This window comes from Pipistrellus kuhlii, unplaced genomic scaffold, assembly GCF_014108245.1.
Source record: "Pipistrellus kuhlii isolate mPipKuh1 unplaced genomic scaffold, mPipKuh1.p scaffold_m20_p_10, whole genome shotgun sequence".
Taxonomy (NCBI): Eukaryota; Metazoa; Chordata; class Mammalia; order Chiroptera; family Vespertilionidae; genus Pipistrellus; species Pipistrellus kuhlii.
In genome coordinates this window covers 6,850,100-6,874,035 of record NW_023425405.1, presented here as the reverse complement: position 1 = coordinate 6,874,035, position 23,936 = coordinate 6,850,100, and the positions used below count along the sequence as shown (strand labels likewise).

Here is a 23,936-nt window from a genome sequence, read left to right as displayed (position 1 = left end):
GCAACATTTAAAGTTTAAGAACATTCCAATGAAGGTAACTGAATTCCTTACTAATCCAGTATTCTATTATTTTTAGTGTTAAGTATGAATCACTTTTTCATAGTCTCAAATAGTTAAGTTTAATTGTTGTATTCTCATAAACTATGAACAAACATGCACTAAATTATCTGTGATAATTCAGCATAAATATTGACACTATTAAATACACACTCTTTTTAAGGTATTTGAATTTTAGCATGTCTAGGAATCTATTCTAATACAGCCCAACTATGGTAAACAACTTTACACATACACTTGGCATACTTAATGTTTATCTGGCCAACAGCTGCTTGCTTAATTGCTTACCGTTAGGAAATTGGAAAGTGGTGTGATTATTTAAGTAAGGCCAAATATTAATTAGGATCAAATAAATATAGCTCCTTAGATCTCTGTGGTTTCTAATCTATATAAACATCTTGCAGTGATAACTCATAAATGATTAAACAAAGGCCAGATACTTTAGAGGAATTTGCATATGCCAGATCTTATTTTTTTTTACTTCAATTTACTTTTTGAAATGTTGATAGCATTTTAAAACACATCAATAGGCCTTGGATTTTAAATCAAACCTTTCTCGTGCTTAAGTATGAATAAGAAATAATGGGGACTGGCAATAGAAGTTCTTATTTACTAAAACATCTATGTTTTGGGGATAAACAATCATAATTAAAAATCATAGAACCTTTTCTCCAAATCTAACTGAAGCCACACAGACATAGGACCTAACTGGCTTTCTTCATTATCCCCACAGAAATTAAAGGGGCAATTATTCTTCTACAAGGCAACAATAGAGGTTGATTTCCAAAGAGAAGCCGTCCTCCTTTCAAAAGAGAATAAACTCTTTCATGTCAACAGAGACTCACTTAGAAGACAGTGAATTGGAATGGGGATCCTTTATCTAGGGGCCAGTCACACTGTCCATCAATGTGCAGAGGAAGTGGAGCTCCCGGGGTGGGCAACTCCTCCGAAGCACATTTGGGGGCATTTCAAGGCTCTAGGAGACATGCACGAGTGTTTTGATTTCTTAAAAAGCATATACTCTGTGGTAAGTGATATACAAAATGCGACTGAGCTGGTAGTGGTTCAATCAACGATTGGAAAGAGATTCTCACTGAGCTGGGATAATGACCCAGACTATGAAGTGAATGGAAAGTGAGCAGATAGTGCCACAGTAGAGGAGAACACCAGGTTGTGAGCCCATCAGTGCCCTCCCCTGGATGGAACACTGGCTAGACTGAGTCCCGGGGAAATGCAAACGTATAACATTACCATTTCTCTGAGAGAACATAGGTCATTCCTACACCGATTACAACTTACCACATACTCTTTAAGGATACAAATGGTTAAGACAGTATTTTTCACTTTATTTATCAGCAAAGCAGTTCACCTGCTACGGTCAAATAGCAATGGGTCCAGATACATAATTCACTAGATCATTACTGAATGAGGAAGTACGAAGAGGCAGAAGATTTTCTGTGATGCCAGAAAAACTTTTCAATCTTCCACAGAATAAAAATTAACGTATATTCAATATATGTTTAAGCCTCCCTCCTCCTCCCAATTCAATTATAAAACAAATACATCAGTTGGCTGGAATATTGCCCCACGCACCAAAAGCTTGAGGGTTCCATTCCCTGTCAGGGCACATACCTGTCAGGGAACATACGGGAGACATTGGATTAATGTTTCTCTCTCTTTCTTTCTCTCTTTCTCTCCCTCCCTCCCTTCATCTCTCTCTAAAAATCAATACAACAAATACCTCAGGTGAAGATTTAAAAATAGAAAGGAAAAAGGCACCCACCATCACATTTGTTAGAAGTGTCTGCTCTTCTAACAAATTTCTAATAAAGACACATGTATGCCCTAACCAGGGTGGCTCAGTTGGTTGGGTGTCATCTGGTGCACCAGGAGGTTGCTGGTTCAATTCCAAGTTCAGGATTGTGGGCTAGATCCCCAGTAGAAGGTGTGCTGTGGCAGTGGATATATGTATCTCTTTCACATCGATGTTTCTCTCTCCTTCTCCCTTTCTCTCTCTTTCAAATTCAATGTTATTCTTTTGTAAAAAAAAATTATTTTATTGATTTTTTACAGAGAGGAAGGGTGAGGGACAGAGAGTCAGAAACATCGATGAGAGAGAAACATCAGTCAGCTGTCTCCTGCACACCTCTTACTGGGGATGTGTTGGCAGCCAAGGTACATGCCCTTGACTGGAATCAAACCTGGGACCTTGCAGTCCACAGGCCAGTGCTCTATCCACTGAGCCAAACAGGTTAGGGCAATAAGTTATTCTTAAAAAAGTAAAAACACACGTGTAAAGTAAAACAAACAAACAAACAAACAAATAAATAAATAAATAAATAAATAAATAAATAAAAATATATATATATATCAAACACAGTGGCTTTGGAACCAACATTTTTTACATCTACACAAGATTTCAAAATCAGACAGTTTTACACCTATGTTATTGCCCAAATCACTGAGACAAAAAAAATCAAAGGTGGCCTTCAGGTTCCTCAGGAAACAGCGCTGAAATCAAGACTCAAGGGCCCAGTCTCCTGCTCTCTTGTCACTCTACACAGTGATTTCACCTGGTTCTGCATTTGTGAAGTGAAAACACTGGCTGCTTCTCAGCTTGGTTCACTCACGCCACCCACACTTGCTGAGCTCAAATTTTATGCTGCACTCTGTGAACGTAAGATGCAAAGAACATGGGACCGGCCACATCTCTGTGTGGTGCGCAACAAAGAGAAGAGCTGGGGACAGAACACAAGGGCAGGAGGCATCTGGAAGGCTTCACTTCCTGAAGGAGATGCAGAGGTTTGGGATGCAGGCAAAACAGTGGAGAATAATTAGAATCAGAGAGAACCTGCTTTTGAAAATGCCAGTGTAGCAGTAGGCAGAAAGAGAGAAAGGGAGAGGGAGCGGGAGAGGGAGAATGATGACTGATGGGTAACAGAGAGGTGAGTTGAACCAGATCACAAGAGTTTCTATATCCACTCTTTAGAGTCAATGTTTCATGCTGTAGGTGATGGAGAGCAAAGGAAGGGGTTTGAACAGGGGAATAATACAATTACATCTCTACTTTAGCTTTTTACAGATGAGGAAATGGGAAAGATGTGCGGTCTAAGGAGGCCATCTTTGAAGGCAAGCAGTTAGATAGTCTGATCCCAAAGCTTGTCCCTTCTCAGACAAACTGGTAGAAGAATTCCCACCAAAACCTGTTTCCTTAGAACATGGCCTTGTCCATCATCTTTCTCTCACATGGACTCCCTGTGAAGTCACATGGTGATGTTGATTAATCCTGTCTTTTTTGAAACCCTCTCCCATTTCGGTGAAACCTCCACCTCCTCAGACCTCTCTGTTGTTTGTGGTTTTTTTGTTTGTTTGTTTGTTTGTTTTAAACCAGTTCATCTTCCTTTCATTTACTAACATGTTGGTGTAATAAAAATCATGCCGAATATCTCTTAATGCAAAATAATCCAATAACTAACATTTCAAGTCTTTGCCAATCAAAATATGGTATGAGTTTTATTCCTCAGAAATCTGAACAGGACAAGGATATCAATTAAATGAGAATTAACTCAGGAGGCTCTAAGAATTGGTCTCATCACACTCCTAGTTCCCCCCCCCTTCCAATTATAATTAAAAGTTTATTTAGAAAGTCACAGGGGTAGAAGATGTGAGACATAGAAGAAAAGGTCCCAGGAAACAAGCTGCAGCAAAAGCAGGGCCCTTGGAGCTTAGGGGAGAGAAGGAAACTCAAGCCTCGAGAGACAAAAGAGGGCGGAGAGTTTGGGACGGGCATGCTCCATAGAGAATGGCCACATTCACAGTTTTGTGTCCAAAGACTGGAGGAATACCACAGAGGCTGGAGCAGCCACTTCTCTCTCACCTCCAGGCTGGCTCAGCTACTCCCTGTGCCTGGAGCAATCTTTCCCCCACGTTGGCTTAACGAGCTCCTCCACATGCTTTGTCTCAGTCTGAAGTCCCTTTCTGTAGGAAGCTTTCCCTGAACCCCTGGAGCTATGCAGAGGCCCCTGACCTTGTGCTTGTTACCACAATCTGCCGGAAACTGATCATTGTCAACAACCTTCATTGCTCTGAAAGGTCAGAGCTAGTTTGCTCACAGCTTAGTTGAAACATTGTTAGCGGAAGCAACCTCCACCTCTGTTGTCTTATGTAAATTTCTGTTATTGGAGACTCCTGCCCAAAGGCTATGGGTGTATCCCATAGTCTCAATAAAAGCCTTGGCAAGGCCAGAGCAGTGTGTAGTCCTCCCCCTAGAGGTGGGTTCCCGCCAATATTCCCAAATTAATACTTTTCTAGTCTCTTTTCATTTGTTTGCGGCCTCCTCCTCCAGAACCCAAACCCTGAACCGGAAACTCTGAACCACGCGGGATGCGAAAAGGGGCTCCCACAACAACCTACCACTGGGCATTTATCACGCCTGTGGCTGCTTCCCTCCTTCACTGCATCCTGGAGGCCATCACACGCTCTGGCTCATGTTTTTGCACCCAGTAAACATTTGTTAATTAAGCGAATGATCTCAAGAGTTTAGATTTTCCTTTGCTGAAAACTAGAGAATAAGATTCAGAGAAAAGAAAAGCCAGGGACATGATAGGAAGTGGAATCCTACACATTCTAACAAAGATGAACTGAATATAAAAATCCTCTCAGGGATATGTTGAGGGCACTACATACCTAAATGCAGCTGGTCCTCAAGAACAAACTTTTGGGGTTTGGGGAAAGAACAACTATATGTTATCTATGGAAAGTGTTCTGCAAGCAGCTCTTACATCCTAAAGATGCTTATGGAATAAGAAAGGATAGGAACAACATGGGAGGAAAGCTAAATTAGTCATGCTCAGTTTAGAGATCACCTAATTTGGCTTATGCCAAGTTTTGAATTTGCTCTAAAGCTGATTTTGGAATTTTCTGCTATTGCTTCAATTTCCAGGTGGCAAAGGGCTACAACATACAGCCTTTCCCGCCTTCATTAAGAGGTATAGCTACTTCTCATGTTCTAAAACTAGCTCTGAACTCAGTCCACAGTATTCATTTTTTTTCTCTATCCCTATTTGTTGCAAGACTGATCTGGGTTGACTCCCTAAAATTATGTTATTAGTAGTCACAATTTCTCCCAGGTGAAATTAATTCTATGTCCCAACGAGACAGAATGAGGTAGATGAATAAGTATCAAATATCTGTTGGTCATTTGCTATGTGTGAGGCTCTGCTCTGGGCCTGGAAATACAAGGAAGAAAAGAAAGCTAAGCCCAGGAGCAGCTTAGTTCTTTGTTTCCTCCACTTAGTTACAATAGATTTCCCTAGAAAAATAGCCAAAAAGTATTCTTGAGAATAAAACAGAGTACAGAGTAGCACATTTAGTAAGAGGACAGAAACATGTGTGAAAGAATAATTAGGAAGAGTAAGGAAAAATGAATCTTAAAAATAAGAGACAATTCTGCTGAAGATAGGAAAGCGACGTGGCCTTTTCTTAGAGCGTTTTTGTTAGAAATTCTATCATGGTCAGTCCTTTCTCTGCTCTCTGAAAAATATATGCATCCTTTTGAAAATCCTATGGGCCTTTTGTGAGCTCTATGAGCCAGGAATGTCTTTCTCAAGGACCTGGGAGCCATCTTTTATGGGATGTGAACAAGAAGGAAGACAAAGCGCCATCTCCCAGTTTCTGTGGGAAGGTAGGAGCCTGGCTTAGGTGGTTGCCTGGTTCCAATTTGCAAAGCTACCTCCTCTGATAAAGCTAGGAGGTTTGTTTTCCTTCTAGATAAAGCCAATATGCTAACAACATATGTAGTCACTCCAATTACCAGGGAAATTTCGTGTGAACTATATGTGATAAAGCTGCTGCCAAGTTCTTACTTGAGGACTGACTAGTCATTGTTTATCTTGAAAACATGTGTGCCATTGGTTGTATCTGCTTGACTGGATAGGGATGAGGTTCTTTTTTGTCTTTGCAGTCTCTCAGTGGATGGTCTTGATGTTCTGGTTTAATGCTTATTCAATAATAAAACAGTTCCCTTTCTCTACTACCTTTATGGAGAGGGTTTCTGTGTTGGGAGATTTTATTTTTAATTATATTTCCTGAACATAAGACATTAATAGCAGTTTTATCTCTGGAGAGTGAAATCCCAGCTATTTTATATGTACACCTATAAATACCATATACTTTATATGTACATGTTTATAAATACTTACCTATGCTTATAAATATACTCATATATTTATGTAAATATTTATATAAGCATATAACAGGATGTCCCAAAATGTATACGCAGCTGATAGCTCACTTAATTTTCACTCCTTTTTAGGTTTAACTGGTCTGAAATAATGGGGTGAAGCCAGACTAAGACTGAACAAAGAAAATTTATCCTAAAGTGCCACTAAACTTTTTTTTTTTTTTTTTTTTATGAGGATACATAAAGAAACAAGTTTATGGTGCAAAACAGGCAACAGTTGACAAAATGGGGTGCATAAATACAGGACGAAATGATTCTTAATGTGTGTGATGCCATTGCTTCACACTATCAGCAGTGCTGGACAAGAATGGCATTGCCCCCCCAAAATTATTCATTTCTGTTGATTCTATTACGTTTTGAAAATGAACTGTATGTTAACAAACACTGACTTAATAATCACTCAATGTGCATATACATTTTTTGGGACACCCTGTATTCGATATTTCTGAACATTTATTCTTTTAAATGAAAAATAAGTGAACTGATTTCCAGTTGGGGAAAAAGGAATCTACCCACACATCAGATCCTCATCCATGATACTCATTATGAGAATGGCTAGGATCTCTACACTTCATAGATTCACAGGTTCATTGGGAGGAATGGATCAGAAAGGCATCTACCATCTCCCCGGCTTTAGTCTGGTCTCATCACACTTTCCTCAGCCTGGGTAGGTCTCCTCTTTCATCATCTGTCACCAAAAATTATTTCGTTAAATTAGAAAATGAATTTTAGCCCATGTTGACCAAGAATCTGATTTTAAGCCCCAGGTTGCTGCTCCTCCCTGGAGATGGTCAGCCTTGGAACCCCAGAGTCTTCGTCTCATTTCTGACTCTTTGAAGACTCCGGCAGTGGAGATGGGGGGCAGTTCACCGCCAGCTCAGTGGAGGGCAGGCATTGGAGAGGAAGGGAGGCTCTAGGTCAGGAGTGAGCTGTTGAAGCAGCAGGAAACCAATTTAACCTGGAACCTGCTCCAGTGGATGCCAGGCTCTGCTCTGCATTCGGCTGCTGCCACCAGGTTTCTCCCTCTGTCTTTCTAATTGCCTCACAGGGGCTCCTTACTACCCTTCCTTGGTTCTGGCTTCCTTCATCCCCCCTCCCTCCAAACCTACTTCTAAATACAGCCCCAATTCTCTGCTCTCTCCATGAAACCTTAGGCTTATACAGTTTAAAGCGTGACTCTGTGCAGTGTTGTGCGTGTCCTGGGATATTCCACCATAATTAAGAAGCTCCTTGTGTGGTCTAAAATAGTTTGAGGCTGGTGTGCCAGAGGCCATAAAGGACCTCTAGGGTCCTCCACTCTCAAGCCAGAAAAGGTCCTAGCTCTGGGCCATTAAAAGGCTCACTTATCTGAATAAAACACAGTACATGATTAAAATGGAAATTGGGCAGCTCTGGCTGGTGTGGCTCGATTGGTTGAAGCTTGTCCCACGCACTGAAGGGTCACTGGTTTGATTCCGGGTTGGGGCATATGCCCAAATTGCAGGCTCAGTCCCAGGCTGGGGTGTGTGTGGGAGGCAGCTAATCCATGTTTCTCTCTCATGTGGATATTTCTTTCTCTCTCTCCCTCTCCCTTTCTCTCTCTAAAAAAACTGTGGCATTTATGGATAGCACAATAGAGAGATAATCATATTGATTGACACATATACATTCAAGGGATAAAAAAATAAAATCTATCAGTCCTAAACATATTTTAATATATTTCAAAGTCATTTTTGTAATTTTGTGCTTTTGTCATTAAAATATATAAGAAATTTTATATTCAATTTAGTAAGAATTTTTCTGAATATAATGAGTCATTTATATTATTTTTCAACTTTTCGCTCTTTGATAATCTTTGGTTTAAAGATTCAGAATTATCATACAGGAAACTAACTAAATAAGACTAATATTCAGTCTTTACTGACTCATAAATAGGAAGGCCAGCTTAAAATTACTGCAATACTATTTTGCCTAAAAGTTGAAAATGTATAAATGAGTTTTGTGTGACAATACAAACTGTGGCCTAATCTTATATGTTTTCTTAACCATCTAATAACCTATTTTATTTTCTCTTGCTAAAATACATATTTCACATAGTAGAGTGCTCCAGAGAAAAGAACACAAAGAGATAAAGTCCCAGAAAAGGGAAGAACAATATACACAGATATGAAACCCACAAGTGTGAGCACAGACAGAGGAGGAACAGCCAGATTTTTTCAGCCTGAGCTGCCAAAGGACTTGACCCATCCATTCAAGACTCTACTAGGTGCTACCGTAGGATTACTTATGAGGCCCGTCTAGAGAATCTATGCAATTTTAATGTTACTCATGGCAGAACACTCACTAGAATCTCGTTTTACTACTAGAAACATTTTGCTGTGATTATTCAATCAGGATGCTATTCTACAGCCACACTTTTATGTTTTTAATTCCATACTAAATGATAGTTTCAGGGAAATAAGTTCTGAGTTTTTAGATCATTTAACTGCACTCTATTCAGCCTCTACAATGAGGCATACTCTACTGATCATTTAGCATAGGGAAAGCTTTCCCAGACACAAATCTTAGCTCAACTCTTAGAAATAGACAGTTGATAGAAAGTACTTGTCTATAATATGCATACAAGCAAGACAACTCCTTCTAAATCCTTCTGTGAGACTCTGTGCAATCTGTTTGGGTCCAAGTTAAGATGCTGCCAAATAATAATCACTTAGATTTGCAGTGAGCTCGTTCAAACAGCTCTCCTACGACATTTATTTGACCCATGAACAATTAAGTAGGGCATCATTAAAAACTTTTGACAAAGCTGAAATATAGAACAGTATGGCAGGCTGGTGAGTCTGCGTGTTAGTGATGTCCACAAAGCCTGCTTAAGTGCTCTCTGCTCTGATCAGCTGTCTGCGACATCCTCTCCCTGCAAATCAGCAAAGCAGAGGCATTACATTCTGCCTGGGAAAAACCCAAAGTGTGGTCCTTATCCAACTGCCTTACCCTTCTTAGCTAAGGGAGTTGAAAACCTTTTGTTTCAATATACTTGTTTTACAATTTTAATACAATAGAGGTAAGCAGTGTACAATGAGCAGTGAACGTCTCCAGCCTCTTTTGGCCTTCCATAGACACATTCCTTGGTGCCAACAGTTCGGTATGTATCTTTCTAGGCCAATGGTTCTCAACCTTCTAATGCTGCGACCCTTTAATACAGTTCCTCATGTTGTGGTGACCTCCAACCATAACATTATTTTCGTTGCTACTTCACAACTGTAATTTTACTACTGTTAATGAATTGTAATGTAAATAGCTGTGTTTTCCGATGGTCTTAGGTGACCCATGTGTTGAGAACTGCTGCTGAAGAGTCTAAGACTATTGGAAAACTCAGCTATTTACATTACGATTCATTAATATAGTAGCAAAATTACAGTTAGGAAGTAGCAACAAAAATAATGTTATGGTTGGAGGTCACTGCAACGTGAGGAACTGAATTAAAGGGTCTCAGCATTAGAAAGGTTGAGAACCACTGTTCTAGGCCTTTCATCTATGTTCATATACAGGTTTTTACAGAAATGAGATAATTCTATACATAGAGTTCTGGAACTTGCTTTTTTCACTCCTAAGCTTGAAACCATAAGTGAACAGTATGTTTAATATAAGGAGTGATGAATCAAAGAGGAAAATACAATATGTTACTGTAAAAAAATACATTTTAGATTTTAGAAGAAAAAGGATGCCTGGATGAGTCAGAAACCAGTCATTATTCTATGTGGATTGAAAATTTCTTTCTGAGATACGTTTAGCTACTTTCTCCTAGTTTAACAGAGATAAAACATTAAATCCAAGAATGTCCAAAAATAAATGCCAAACATAAACCCACACTGCACACAAACTTCTATTATGGCTCTTGAGTTTGCAATAAGTGGCAGCTTCTAGTTCATATATTTATTGGAATGGAAATACTGTTTAGACAGGATATTCCATTTAAGACAACAGAATCAATTCAGTATTTAAAGCCTCCTTCCTCCAGAGGTGTTCAGCCAAGTGTCTAAGAGTGACACCCATGTGGCCTTTTTTACTTCTATCCAATGCAACCCTTTAACCAAAACTTTAAAGGTATCCAGGTTTTAAGAATTTGACAATACAGTATACAAAAAAATTTCAATTTCAAGTTGCTCTGAAAATGGTGGAAAAACACACAATATATTTTTAAAATCCAGAAAATAAATACTACATTTCTTTATTTTTTCAATAAATTTTTATTTTTTATTAGCACCACGCTCTAACCAACTGAGCTAACTGGCCAGTTGTTATTTTTTAAATTTAAAATATATTTTAATTGATTTCTTAGAGGAAGGGAGAGGGAGAGAGAGATAGAAACAACAATGATAAGAGAGAATCATTGATCAGCTGCCTCTTACATGCCCCACACTGGGGATCAAGCCTGCAACCTGGGCATGTGCCCTGACTGGGAATTGAACTGTGACCTCCTGGCTCATAGATTGTTGCTCAACCACTGAGCCATGTCCAGCTGGGCAATACATTTTTATTGATTTTAGAAGAAGAGGAAGAGTGAGGGAGAGGAAAAAAAAATTTGATGTGAGAAACATTGATTGGCCACACAGAGATTGAACCTGTAACCTGGGCACATGCCCTGGCCAGGAACTGAGCTGGCAACCTTTTGGTGACTAGATGATGCTTCAACCAACTGAGCCACACCAGTCAGGGCAATAAAGACTCCATTTCAGTAGTGAAACTCCTAAGAATGCAGCAGTAAAAGCCCCTCTACTGCTTGAAGTTGCAAAGTTCTAACACCTCAAACGGAGGATCATCAGCATTTCACATGATGATCATGGGTTATGTATATGAAAGGAAGGTCAAGCAATTTAGTTTTTATTTTTATTGAATTGTCAGAGAAAATTTTAGGTTACTAGGAAGAAGGAAATTCACCTTCTGAAACCCTTTAATGAAATTAAGTTACTAAGGAAAGAGCTAAATTACTAAGGATTTTAGTGCCAACATTCCCAGGTTTAACATTCACTATTTTGTCACAATGACTAACATGTCTTGCTCACTTTCCCATAATAACTTTAAAAACGGGACTGTCAACTGTATTTACCAACCCTGTCATTTCTCAACATAATTACAGCAAACATCCTATATAGCTGTTTTTAACCTATATAAATAACACAGCTGAAAGAGTGGTACTTCTCTTCTTCCACCTTCTATTCCTCCACCCAGCTGGTAGCCAGCTGAGATTTCCATTGTTTCTTCATGTATAATAATTGTGTAATCTTTCATAAACTACCTTAGCCTGATGTGATTCCATTTCAGTAATAATTTAAATGGCTATGGTAAAGCAATGAGCTCTTCTATAGTCAAATGTTATGATGTTCCTAGTAATTTTTATAGAATTCTATATGTACAAATATTCAAGGACAAATCCTTCCTTCTGAGATAGCAGCTAATCTAACACATTTCAATGATAACACAGCACAAGAAAGAATAGAAATATATAGCTCACCAAGATAATCTGTTATGAAACTAGCATTAAGTGTAATCAAAACCAGTTTACTTCAGCCATTCGTCAATTAGTTAAAATTAAGAATCTTAAAACATTTATTAAAGAGGATAGTTTTTCACTTTCTAGGTGTAATAATAAGCATAGAAATTGAAAATACTATCAACCTTTAACTACTTGTGTTAACAATAAAAGAGATAATAAACTTTATAGTGAATAATCCACATTATAAATGCTTGGTTAGATGTAATTTGCTTGAAAGAGACACATCCATTTGGATCAAGACTTTCATTTGCTTTCTTTTTAACACTTTAGGAATTCGGAGAGAAAAAAAATCTGTAGTCAGTTGGAACTACGCAGTTGTAAAATGTCCTCATCTGAAACATTCCCTTTTGAGACCTATAACACTTTCCCACACAGAAAATGACATTTTTTAATGAGTCTATCCCTTCAACTGGTAGATTGTCCCTTAAAGGAGCAGAAGCCAATAGGTCTTATGTTATAAACAATATGGTGCAACTTGATCATAAAGCAAAGAACTGGGGAGCATTTGAGATCTTGCTCCCTGGCATATGTTATCAGTTTGGCTCAAAAAAAGCTCTTACAACATTCTCTACAGGTTTGGGTGTTTCTTTCATTGACATTTACTTGGCGTAGTCAGCAGGACTCCAAAGAAACCTACCCAGGATCACACCAGAGACCCGGACCTGGTGCTGGGACAAGCAGGGGCCCATTGTGCCTTCCTGGCCCCCAGCTTCGCACTGGGTGAACTAGGGTGAGTTTCATTGGGATTTCAGGCCTCTGTGCTTCAAGAAGCAGACCATGACTTTATTTGGACTATTCTTAGGAAATCCTCGGCATGGGTTAAGTGTTGAGAGAACCAAGGAAAAGGGGGAAAAATGGGTTGTTGTTTTTAATTTTGGAATTTTAATCATATACTTACTCAGAATCTGAACAAAATGTTTGCTGGTTAAACAAAAGATTAAACTCTCTTTAGCTCTGAAAGAGAGAGAACATTTGCTTCCCCAACCAGAATAGCCAATGGGGTGACAGCAGTTGTTTCAAACCCCATATCTGAGTGGCAGAGATGGGCATCAGGAGTTGTCTAGTGCAATTAAGCACAGGTGATTCCAGAGAAGCCAGGGGGCGCCCTGGAATGGGTTCACCCCGAGAGAGGGACTGTGCCTTGGGAAGCACCACAGCTCCATCACACCTGGTAAGCTCTTGTTGATCCTTCCGCTAGTATTCTTAGCACACTGAGAATCTTTGTGGAGTTTCCTGAGAAAATTTTACCCCTAGAGCCTAAAGTAGTCAGTCCTATACAGAGACTCACAGCATTAGGCTCATCTAGACATGTGCAGATAAAGGTCAGTGCTCCATAGAAGTTTGTGTAGACTCCACAGCTCTCAAAATTAACACGGGAAATAGAGCCTCCCAATCCAGCAAGGCCCACCACTGTTTCCCATTAATATGAAGATGGCCAAGATGAGGATCCCTGGATTCTTCTAAATTAATGTTTATGCACACAATTAGGAAAAAAAATAGCTATAAAATCAAACCTTTCATTGGTCTACAGAAGCTTCATAAAACAGTGTTTAGAGAAATAGATCAACTTATTATGTCAAAACAATTCTTTAGGGTGTTAAAAATGGCTGTCCTTATTCTAAAAAGGGAAGGTCAGTTGGAACTTGACTTGTCAAGGGCAGATATAAATCACAAAAAGCCTCCAAAACAAAATTTGAATCCAACTGTTCTCTGTGCGTGTCTATCTGGATATGCATATATATGTGCATTATAAATATATGATAATTTTCTACCTCCAGATGGTATTGTCAAAATTAATTCAAAGGCAAGCACTTGTAAGGATTGAGCATTCTAAAATTCTCGGAAATATAGAAACTAACTCAATGCTTTTCAAGTTCCTGTGATTTAAGATTAATCCTTAGTAAATAAAAGCTAGTTTAAGTAGATGGTTTAGTAAAAAAATAAATAAATAAATAAATATAATAAATAAATAAATAAATAAATAAATAAATAAATAAATAAATAAATACGAGAGAGCAAAGAACTTCATTGTTTATGCCAAGACCCTTCTACAGAAGCCTGGCCACCCTACAGATGCCAGGTCTATACACATTTCGCCCATTAAAGGAAGAGCTCTATAATAGAATATACACAGTGGTATCTGCATTGGCGAATAATAAACCCAAAAGTAGAAGTGTTGTCTTCTCCCGACCTGGTGAGGCACACCCAGTTGCTCAGGGACCCTGGTCTGCCGGAAAACACACAACACTACACTCTGTCAGTCAACACACATTGGTGCTTGGTGAGAACTGTACCCCTCTCTCTCCTTAGGCCATTTTCTGATTCTAGATTTAGGAAGGAGGGAGGCTACATTAACGCTTGCTTTTCAGTTAAGTCATACCTGGTAAATATCTGAGTTCTCTCTTTAAAGATTTATTGTAGAGAGGAAAGTAACTCACTTTTAGTTCTATCTCTAAGACTAGGGAGTTGTTCAGAAACTATTGTAAATCTGGATGATTTTTATCTACGAACATGTCTCTCTGTATCAAATTTCCTAAAAAGGCTATATATATCACTTTTTATCCACAGCCAAAACTATCCAGAGTGGTGAACTTTTAAAAATTGGCTGTGATATTCTTGGCAGTTAAAAATAAGAAATATAAATGTAACCAGCCAAAGCAGGTAGAAATTTAATCCTCATCAAAAACTTCTTAGAGAAAAGTTTATCTGCAATCAGCATTCCCAAACACGTATGAGTGATATCTAGATAAATCTTTTAAAAAGATATCCTGAATTAAATCCCCAAATGGTGACATCAGCAAATATTTCCCAAGAGAACAAGAGGGCTGTCCATCATGATGTTGTCTTCCTTGGTTATAAATGCACTCCCAAGTATTCAGACTTTTTCATAATTGCTAGAGGGGTCACTTTTATAAAAAGACTAGAATTTTTATTTTGAAGGGGGGAAAAAGACAAAATTAGTTACAGAGTCAGATATAAAATTACTAAGCACAAACAGCTTTGAAAAATAAAACAATACTTTTTACATCGATTAATAAACTTATTACAGCCTGGAGCTGTTCTTTGCAAATATCTTTTCCCATTTGGTTGGGTGCCTTTTGTTTTGTTGGGGGTTTCTTTTGCTGTGCAGAAGCTTTTTAATCTGATTTAATCACAATTATTTATTTTTGCCTTTACTTCCCTTGTCTCTGGGGTCAAATTCATAAAATCTTCTCTAGGATCAAGGTCCATAAGTTAGTTCCTATGTCTTCTGTGTAATTTATTTTTTCAGGTCTTATATTTAGGTCTTTGATCCATTTTGAGTTAATTTTTGCATTGGGAACAATCAATAGTTTAATTTCATTCTTTTGTATGTGGCTTTCCAATTTTCCCAGCACCATTTACTCAAGAGGCTTTCTTTTCTCCTTTGTCAAAAAATATTTGCAGACATACATATGAGCTTATCTCTGGGATCTCTGCTCAGACAAGAGTTTAATATCTAAAATATATAAATAACTCATGTAATTCCACTAAACAAACAACCCAATTAAAAAACATCAGAGAACATGAACAGACTTCTCCCAAGAAGACATACAAATGAACAACAGATATATGAAAAGATGCTCAACTTCACTAGCTATTAGAGAAATGCAAATCAAAACTATAATGAGATACCACCTCACACCTGTTAGATGGCTATTATCAACAAGACAAGTAGTAACAAATGTTAGGCTATGGAGAAAAAGAAACCTTCATTCACTGCTGGTAGGAATGTAAACAGGTACAGCCACAATGGGAACAATATGCTAGCTCCTCAAAACAGTAATACCATAGTTACCATATGCCCCAGCAAGCCCTATTCTGGCTGTCTAACTGAAAATTTTGAAAACATTTATTGGCAAAGCTATATGCACCCCCGTGGTCATTGCAGCATTATTCATGGTGGCCAAGACATGGAAACAACCAAAGTGTCATTTGAGAGATGACTGGATAAAGCAGATGTGGTACATCTATATAATGGACTCAGCCATAAGAAAAGATAAAATACTGCCATTTGCAACAACATGGTTGGACCTTAAGAATATCATGTTAAGTGAAGTCAAACAGAAAAAGTTAAGAATCATATTATTTCACTTTTAAAGTTATCCAATTAGTAAAGATTTGAAAAATGACAATCACCAACCCTGGCTAACATTCAGTGGGTTAGTCTAGAAAACAGGCTATGTATATCAAGAATTTTGAAGGAAAGCATTTAATTTTTTGTACTCGGTGACTGCATATCAAATATTCTCTAATAACCAAATGGTAAAATTATAAATAAAGATATATCAATCTGTCTATTCATACAGTGTTGTTTCTACAGTAGCTTAAATATAAAAAATAATGAATGGTTAAAAATAAAACATGATGATCAATAAGAATTATCACTGGAATGAGTAAATGCTCAAAAAATAATTTCTAGCATATTGGGTATATAACTCTATGTATAATATAATAAAAACTGTCCTAAAAGGAATATATACATTTTTTTTAGTGGATATCCTGGCAAGTACTTAAGAGTAATTTTTATATTTTTCTTTGTCTTTTAACATATTTTCTAAATTTTGTACAACAAATATTTACCACTTTTAAAGAAAGAATAAAAAATTACAACTATCTATAAAGCCCATGGTGCTGCTGCCCTTCACCTATAAAATAAAGTTCAAATTGGCTATATTCATGTTAAAGGCCTTTCGATCTGATTCCATTTTATCCATCCAATTTTATTCTTTTTTTCCTTTTTATTGAATTTATTGGGTTGACATTTGTTAACAAAATCATATAGGTTTCAGGTGTATAATTCAATAACACATCGTCTGTATAATGTATTGTATGTTTACCACCCCAAGTCATCTCCTTCCATCACCACTTATTCCCTCTTCACCCTCTTCTACCTCCCCCATCCCCTTTCCCTATGGTAATTATTGTACTATCGACTATGAGTTTGAGTTTTATTTTATTTTATTTTATTTTATTAATCCCTTCACCTTTTCACACAGTTCCCCAACCCCTCTCCACTCCTCTACCACTCAGCACTGTCTCAGATGGTCGCCAGGCATGTCATGGGCCATCTAGATGCCACCCATCAGGTCTGGAGCTTCTCCTCTGCCCTAGGTTTCTGACCACGATTTCCGGTTATCACCATGTAAAGCCAACTTAAGATATTCATGATGCTCTCAGCCAAGGTTGGCCATTCTAAAAAGTCATTTTGGACCAGATTCCAATTAGTGCAGCCCAGCAATTCAGAAGGAGAAAAGGAGAACCCCTCTGAGAGCAAAAATCCCATTAGTATTCGTTAAATGAATTTAAAAAATCACTACTGTCATCATAACAATAGCAGTAACATTTCTTGAGAGCTTTCTGTTTATAAAAAGGCACTGTTCAAATTTCATTTATCTTAATGCCCAGAATAATCCTCGATTTCAAATATGAAAAAAATAAGCCTCAGGTAGTTTATGCATATTTCCCAAGGAGATACAGACACTGTAGAAAAGGGATTCAAATCTAGGCTCTATTTGATATCAATATCACTACACTAAAAAATTTGCTTATGGAAAATCCACTAGAAATCATTTTGCATATAACATTTTTATTAGTTAATCTAAATGAACATCCATGTTGCTAAGTTTAAAAAGGTGCATTGGCTACAAAGTTTCCTATTACATATAAAAATAGATAAAAAGGCAATAAAACTTTCTTCTGAAAATCATTATATGTTAATATGTTTACCTGTATAGGACCAGCCAATCTCTTCAACAAGTTTTCTCTGTTGTCTATAGTATCCATAAGCCCAATCTAGAACCAAGAAAAAAACAATTAATTAATGTGTAGAAAAACTTGTCTAAATTTTTTTTTTAAGTAAGATGGTCAAATTATTGATGCCATAAACAGTTCCTTATTACCCTTACCATGTCACCTTCCCAATGTTTTCTCCCAACCCCAATCACTACCCTTATAGATCCCATTGTTGCTCTTTTTGTAGACAGTGTAAATTTTAGGAGGCAATTTAAAGAAGGCTGAAGTTCAGGCAGGGACAAAGCATATATTGTGGGTAAAGTAGGAGCAATTCAGAAGGGTTTAACCCAAAAGAGAGACTGTGTCAGGCATTCTATAAGTTCTCAGTTCAACTTTTCCTGTCTTCAAATTTTTCTTCCCATTTCCTAAGTCAAATGCTTATAATCCTATTGATTATTAGTAATACTTTTGGGTTTATAAAAACACAGGTTTTATCTGTAAACACTTCTGGGAGACCCAAAGGTTATCATGTTTTGAAAGTTTGCTTCTTTTACAATACAAAGTTAAATGAGGTGCTTGCAGAAGTGAGAATTGAGATGTGTGGTGTTGGCTGGGAGAAACCCTCAGATCTAGCCAACCACTAATCTACTTTGTCACTACAGATTTGGTATTCTAGACATTTCCTATAAACAGAATCACACAATATATGGCCTTTTGTGACAGGCTTCTTTAATTTAGCATAATTAATATTTCCAAAGTTCATCCATTTTGCAGCAATCATTACTTCATTCCTTTCATTGCCTTAAAAATACTCATTGTACGGTGACCAAAATGGTCTGTCTTAAAGTTCCCCTCAGCTGGAATAAACTTTGGCCTGGCTTCTTCTTGACTCTAGGCCCCTGACCCACCTTTCCTTGGAGTTTAGAAGACTTGTATGGTAAATTCTCTCTGTGTCCCTGTGAGATGTAAGTCTTTTTTCCTAGCCACATGGCAGTTTTACAGTCAGAAATGTACGCTCAAGGACTGGGGAATCTTCTCTTTGAAATGAAATCATCAAAGGAAATAGCACCCTTATCTCCTCTTTCTATGAGCGGGTAGGAGCCTAACTTCATTGGGGTGACTGCTCCAAGTTCAAAAATTACCCTTTTGTCATAAAGTAATGCATTTATTTTTCCTTGAATAAAGTCAATTAGCAAACACAAATGGTTTATGATTTTCCCCCTTAATGTTCTGCAGTACTTTTCCACTGGGGCTCACTCCAACCTTTAAACAGCTTTACCCCCTCTGCCTCAATGGAGTTGAATTCAGACTTAATTATGGCTTCTTTCCCAATTGCAATAGCTTTGAATAAAGTCTCTCTTGCTGTTTAAACTTGTCTGGTACAATTTTTCTTTTGACAACGGATGTACCACATTTTATTTATCCATTCACCAACTAATTAATGGATAGTTAGGTTGTTTCTTTGGAGGGGGAGGCTATTATGAATAAAATTAATATTAATATCCATACATGTATTTGTTTTTCTATTTAAAAATTAAATGTTAGGTTTCTACTTCATTTATCTAATAGTTATCCCATAGTATGGTGGTCATTTATGGTTAAAATGTTTCTTCATGATCAAGGAATATATCAAATTAAATATTAGAAAATGTCTTAAAGATCATTTGACTCAGACCTCAATGGTCTACAAAAAAAGTAATTCCTGTCCTAGCTGGTTTGGCTCAGTGGAGAGAGCGTTGGCCTGCAGACTGAAGGGTCCTGGGTTCCATTCCGGTCAAGGGTATATTACCTGGGTTATGGGCTCGATCCCCAGTGGGGTGCTGCAGGAGGCAGCTGATCAATGATTCTTTCTCATCATTGATGTTTCTATCTCTCTCCTCTCTCCCTTCCTCTCTGAAATCAATAAAAAAATATATTTTTAAAAATTCTTATTTTAGAGTAAGGTATTTATGCCAAAGAAATGTAAGCGGTGTATAAAGGTAGCGACAGAAATGAACACAATAAGCATGGCACCTGCCTCCTACTGCGCTGAGCCTTCCCCAATATCAGTGATTCCTAACAATCCTGAGCTATTCATTACTACCCAAAGGTGTGCTGCCTGAGCAGGAACCGCTATTGCACATATACTGTCAAGAGAACCAAAATAAAACAAAACGAGACAGAAATTATTTAGGTATATAAATGGCTGAGAATTGACTGTATACCTAATTTGAACTGAACATCAACTGTAATTTTCCTGTGAAACTTTGCACTGACCACAGGGAAAAAGTTTTTCATCTTATTATATATTTTAAATATAAATATTTTTAAATAGAAGACTTTTTGTCCTCTCAATGCATTTTGATGATTTCAGATCAAAGATCATACAAAACCTACATTTATCAAGTATTATGTTGAAATAAATAAAACAGTAAATTCTTGATTAAATGATTCAGTCTAAAAGATGACAGTAAATAGCAAAATTTAGCTTTCCTTGGGGCTCAAACTCTACAGAATGAGCAGTTATCCTTGGTTTTTAATCGCCTACCTTAAGAAAGCTTTTCCCCATGCTTCCATGTCTCTGGAAGCTTGGAACAGAGGGCTGAATCTCAGATGGAAGGCAGGGGGTGGGGGGTGGGAGGGTGGGTGAGTGAAAGGTAATCAGTCTAGGACCTTGCATGCATATCTGCGTGGCATGGCCAGTGGACACAGACAATGGGGCAGTGAGGGCCTGGGGTGGAGGGTGGGGGCGGGCTGGAGGAGGTCAATGGGAGGGAAAGGGGGCATGTGTAATACTTTCAACAATAAAGAATTATTATTAAAAAAAAAAAAAAAAAAAAAAAGCTTTTTTCTTTTTTCAATACAAGATTCCCAGATGTTGGTAGCTCCCCTCAGTTCCTTCCCATATTGTTTCCTTGTTACTTCAAACAACCCATTGCACATTCAAATGCTAATTGCATAGTCTTTGAGTGTGAGAGTATCTCCTTAGAGGTCTGATAGATAGATGTGATAGCTCCAATGAACCAGAAAAAAGAAGCCAGGGTCACTATTTTTCTTGTGTTATATACTTTGAAAATCAACATATAAAATAGAATCTATCAAAGTACTTAAACATTTTTAAATCAATTAAAATAATAAAATAGACTTCTTTTTCTGTTTCTGTGAACTTCAGTTTCTTTAGTTTTTATCTATTTTTCTTTCCATTTAAACATATTTGCCAGGTCTGTTTTGGTGTGCTTTGTACTGTTAAAACTAAGAAATGAATTTCAGAAATGAATTGTACACATGATACACAGAATTGTACACATATATATATGTTAAGGCTACTCTAAAATTTGTCCTAAAATATTCTTTATAAAATGGTTTTATACCTGCTACAAAAAAAAAAGAAAAAAGAAATTTGCTTTATTTTATTTCAGGTAACCTTAAAAGTACTTGTTGCAACATATTTGATCTTATACTTAACTTGAGCTTCTAGATATATGCAAATCTGTATATGTCTATGTGTGTATATGTGTATATATGTGTGTGTATACACACATATATATACATTTATGTTATATTATATATACACACATATATTATATTCAAAGAATATAAAGAAAAATATGTGTATGAAAAGTATAGGTAAAATTAGCATTTTTTTTTGCTAAAGTTTTTTTTTTTTCATTTTTTGCCCCTCCCCACCCTACTGCTATACTTGCCCTTGCTCAAGTTTTTAAAACAACAAAATTAGAGTGCTCATTTCCTATTAAAATATCATTATAAATATTTCAAATTACAAAAATGCCTCTGATTTTGCCCTTAACTTAAAGTCTCTGCTTCTTGTTGGTTAACATATATTCTACTTATGGTTTGTATACAAGTACATAAACTAGCAGCAGTGCTCTGACAAAACACACACACACACACACACTCTTTAATACTATAAAGTAGCCAGATATTATGACAAGGAGAAGAAATTCAGCTTTTGGTGGGAAATAACCACAGATACAAGTTTGAAGTTTAAGATTCTAAAACTAAATTTCTCTAGTGGACTTTGCCAAAGGAGATGATACTAACAAATTTCACATCCTTTGAAAGAAAATCACTAAGGAACTTCAGAGGAGGGACATCTGGAAAGGCAGAGAAGAAATAAAATTAAAAATGAATCTTTAAAGCCCTTAAGACTGACAAGGAGACTGAGAGACAGGCATTGACAGGTTCAGATAGAGGAAAAGGCATGAGCACCAAGCAGTGGCAGATGCTGAAACCAAAGGTTTAATAGGCCAGTTGGGCCCTCATATAGGGTCTGCATAGGTCACTAGGAACTTATTCTTGGTGACAACTCACCGTGATACAAAAGTCACTTCAATGTTCATACTTTTTGTCATCCAACTCTCTCCTCTTACCTACATTTCTTTTAAAAACAGGAAGGAGATAGTCTGCTGAGTTAACTGGAAAGTATTCATATATTTCATATACTGTGCATATTTTAAAGGAAAATATTACAGAAGAGTTTGTAGTCTGGCTGGTGTGGCTCAGGGGCTGACCATCCACCCATGAACCAGGAGGTCACCAGTTAGATTCCTGGGCAGGGCCCACACCAAGGTTTAGGGCTCGATCCACAGTAGAGGGTGTGCAAGAGGCAGCCAATTGATGTTTTTCTCTCATCAATGCTTCTATCTCTCTATGTCTCTCCCTTTCCTCTCTCCCTAAATTCAATGAAAAATATTTAGTAAAATAAATAAATGGATAAATAAGATTGGATAATAATGCAATAAATATTTCTAATTGAAGTGAAAGAGGTTGGGGGTGGGTGGGTAAAAAATTTAGATGGCTAGTATCTGCTTGAAGGAAGACCTGGAAACCCCTGACTACAATTTAATGTCATCGGAACAATTATCACCCAATAAATAATGTGGCCGTCAGACACCCATTAGACTGAAGCGGCAGTGATAAAAAAGGGTGATCGCTATAGCTGTCATTACCCATCTATTACCAGAAACAAAATAATAGAAGTCCCCTCTCAGAAAAGAAAAAAAAAAAAATCAGAAATAAGAGTTCCTTTAAGAAGAGAATTAGCTTTTGATTAAAGAACACCTGTGAACACATCACCTAGCTTTGAAAGTCCTTTATTTTGTCAGTATCTACACTAATAAAAGAGAAATATGCAAATTGATCACACCTCTATGGCACCCATCATCCAAAAAGGAGTGAGTATGCAAATTAACCCAACAAAGATGGAAGGTTAATTTGCATGTGGAGGTGCTGCAGAGTGGCCGGATGGGGCAGGTCATCTGCTATGAGGAGAAGGGCTGGAGAGGGGGGCTGAGGGAGCTACAGGAGCAGTGCTCAGGCTGGGAGCAAAGACTTGCAAAGGCTCCTGGGCAGCCGGGAGTGAAGCCAGGGGAAGAAAGGCCTATTCTTGCACGAATCTTCATGCAATGGGCTTCTAGTTCTATTATAATATCTTTGTTTGATAAGAAAGCTGAGTTTATGATCCAAGTGATCTAAACCAAAATCCTGATTAGATAACTAAGGCAACTTTCCAAATAAAATTAAATCTGCCCATGATATAGTAGAGAGTCTATAATATCATACAGGGCAGATTTTCTCCAGATTTTCCTGTCATTCAATATTGCTATCAAATTGTGTTATCATATAGCCTGCCTTTACCCATCAGGATTATAAACTCATCCAGTATATGTGCAAAGATATTTGTGAAACATAATTTACTTAATTATGATAATTCAGGTAATAGGCTTGTTTAGAATACTGTTACAGTTCAAACATAATACTTCCTGTTTATTCTTCAGATGTAATAAAACTTCCTAAAAAAGTACTCCTCTGAAAAATTATATATTTACATATAAATTTTTCCAAAAATCATTTGTTTCCTAATTTCAGCTACCTTTCAGTGTTAGTAAGAATAATTCCATTGGTTATTTTCTTCTCTGTAAAGATTTAAAAATTAATGTACTGCTTACAGTCTTAAAACTTAAATTTACAACTTAATGCCAAATAAGAAGGTACTTAATTCATATTGATAACAACAAAGAATTCTGCAAAGAGGTGAATTACTAAAGTCCAGATGACCTCTTCATTTAAAGGTTAAAAAGATGAAAAAAATATATCCTTGAGACACTACACTGAAAATGAGAAAATTATCCAGAGAGATAGAAAGATTAAATGTAAGAGATATAAAAGATAATTAAATAAGAGCACAAAGGGAGCTATTTCTTCCATATGCTTATTTTGATAGTTACCTAATTAAATACACATTTCTCATAGGACTAAGGACAGGTTTGGAGGTGAGCAATTAGATTTTACTGTTCCCTAGACACTGAGTACTGTGTGTGCCTCCCTAAAAAGGATTTGTATATTGGCAAT

At 37.2% G+C, this 23,936-nt stretch overlaps 1 protein-coding gene across 4 annotated transcripts in view; it reads right to left on the bottom strand.

Moving 5' to 3' along the window:
• PTPRZ1 (protein tyrosine phosphatase receptor type Z1) overlaps positions 1 to 23,936 on the bottom strand; it is a 173,227-nt gene that overhangs the window by 103,783 nt on the left and 45,508 nt on the right. For all 4 annotated transcript variants that reach the window (XM_036425438.2, XM_045576337.1, XM_045576350.1 and 1 more), the window contains exon 2: positions 17,580 to 17,645. In XM_036425438.2, the coding sequence (XP_036281331.1) occupies positions 17,580 to 17,645 (66 nt within the window). The remainder of the gene's footprint in view (positions 1 to 17,579; positions 17,646 to 23,936) is intronic.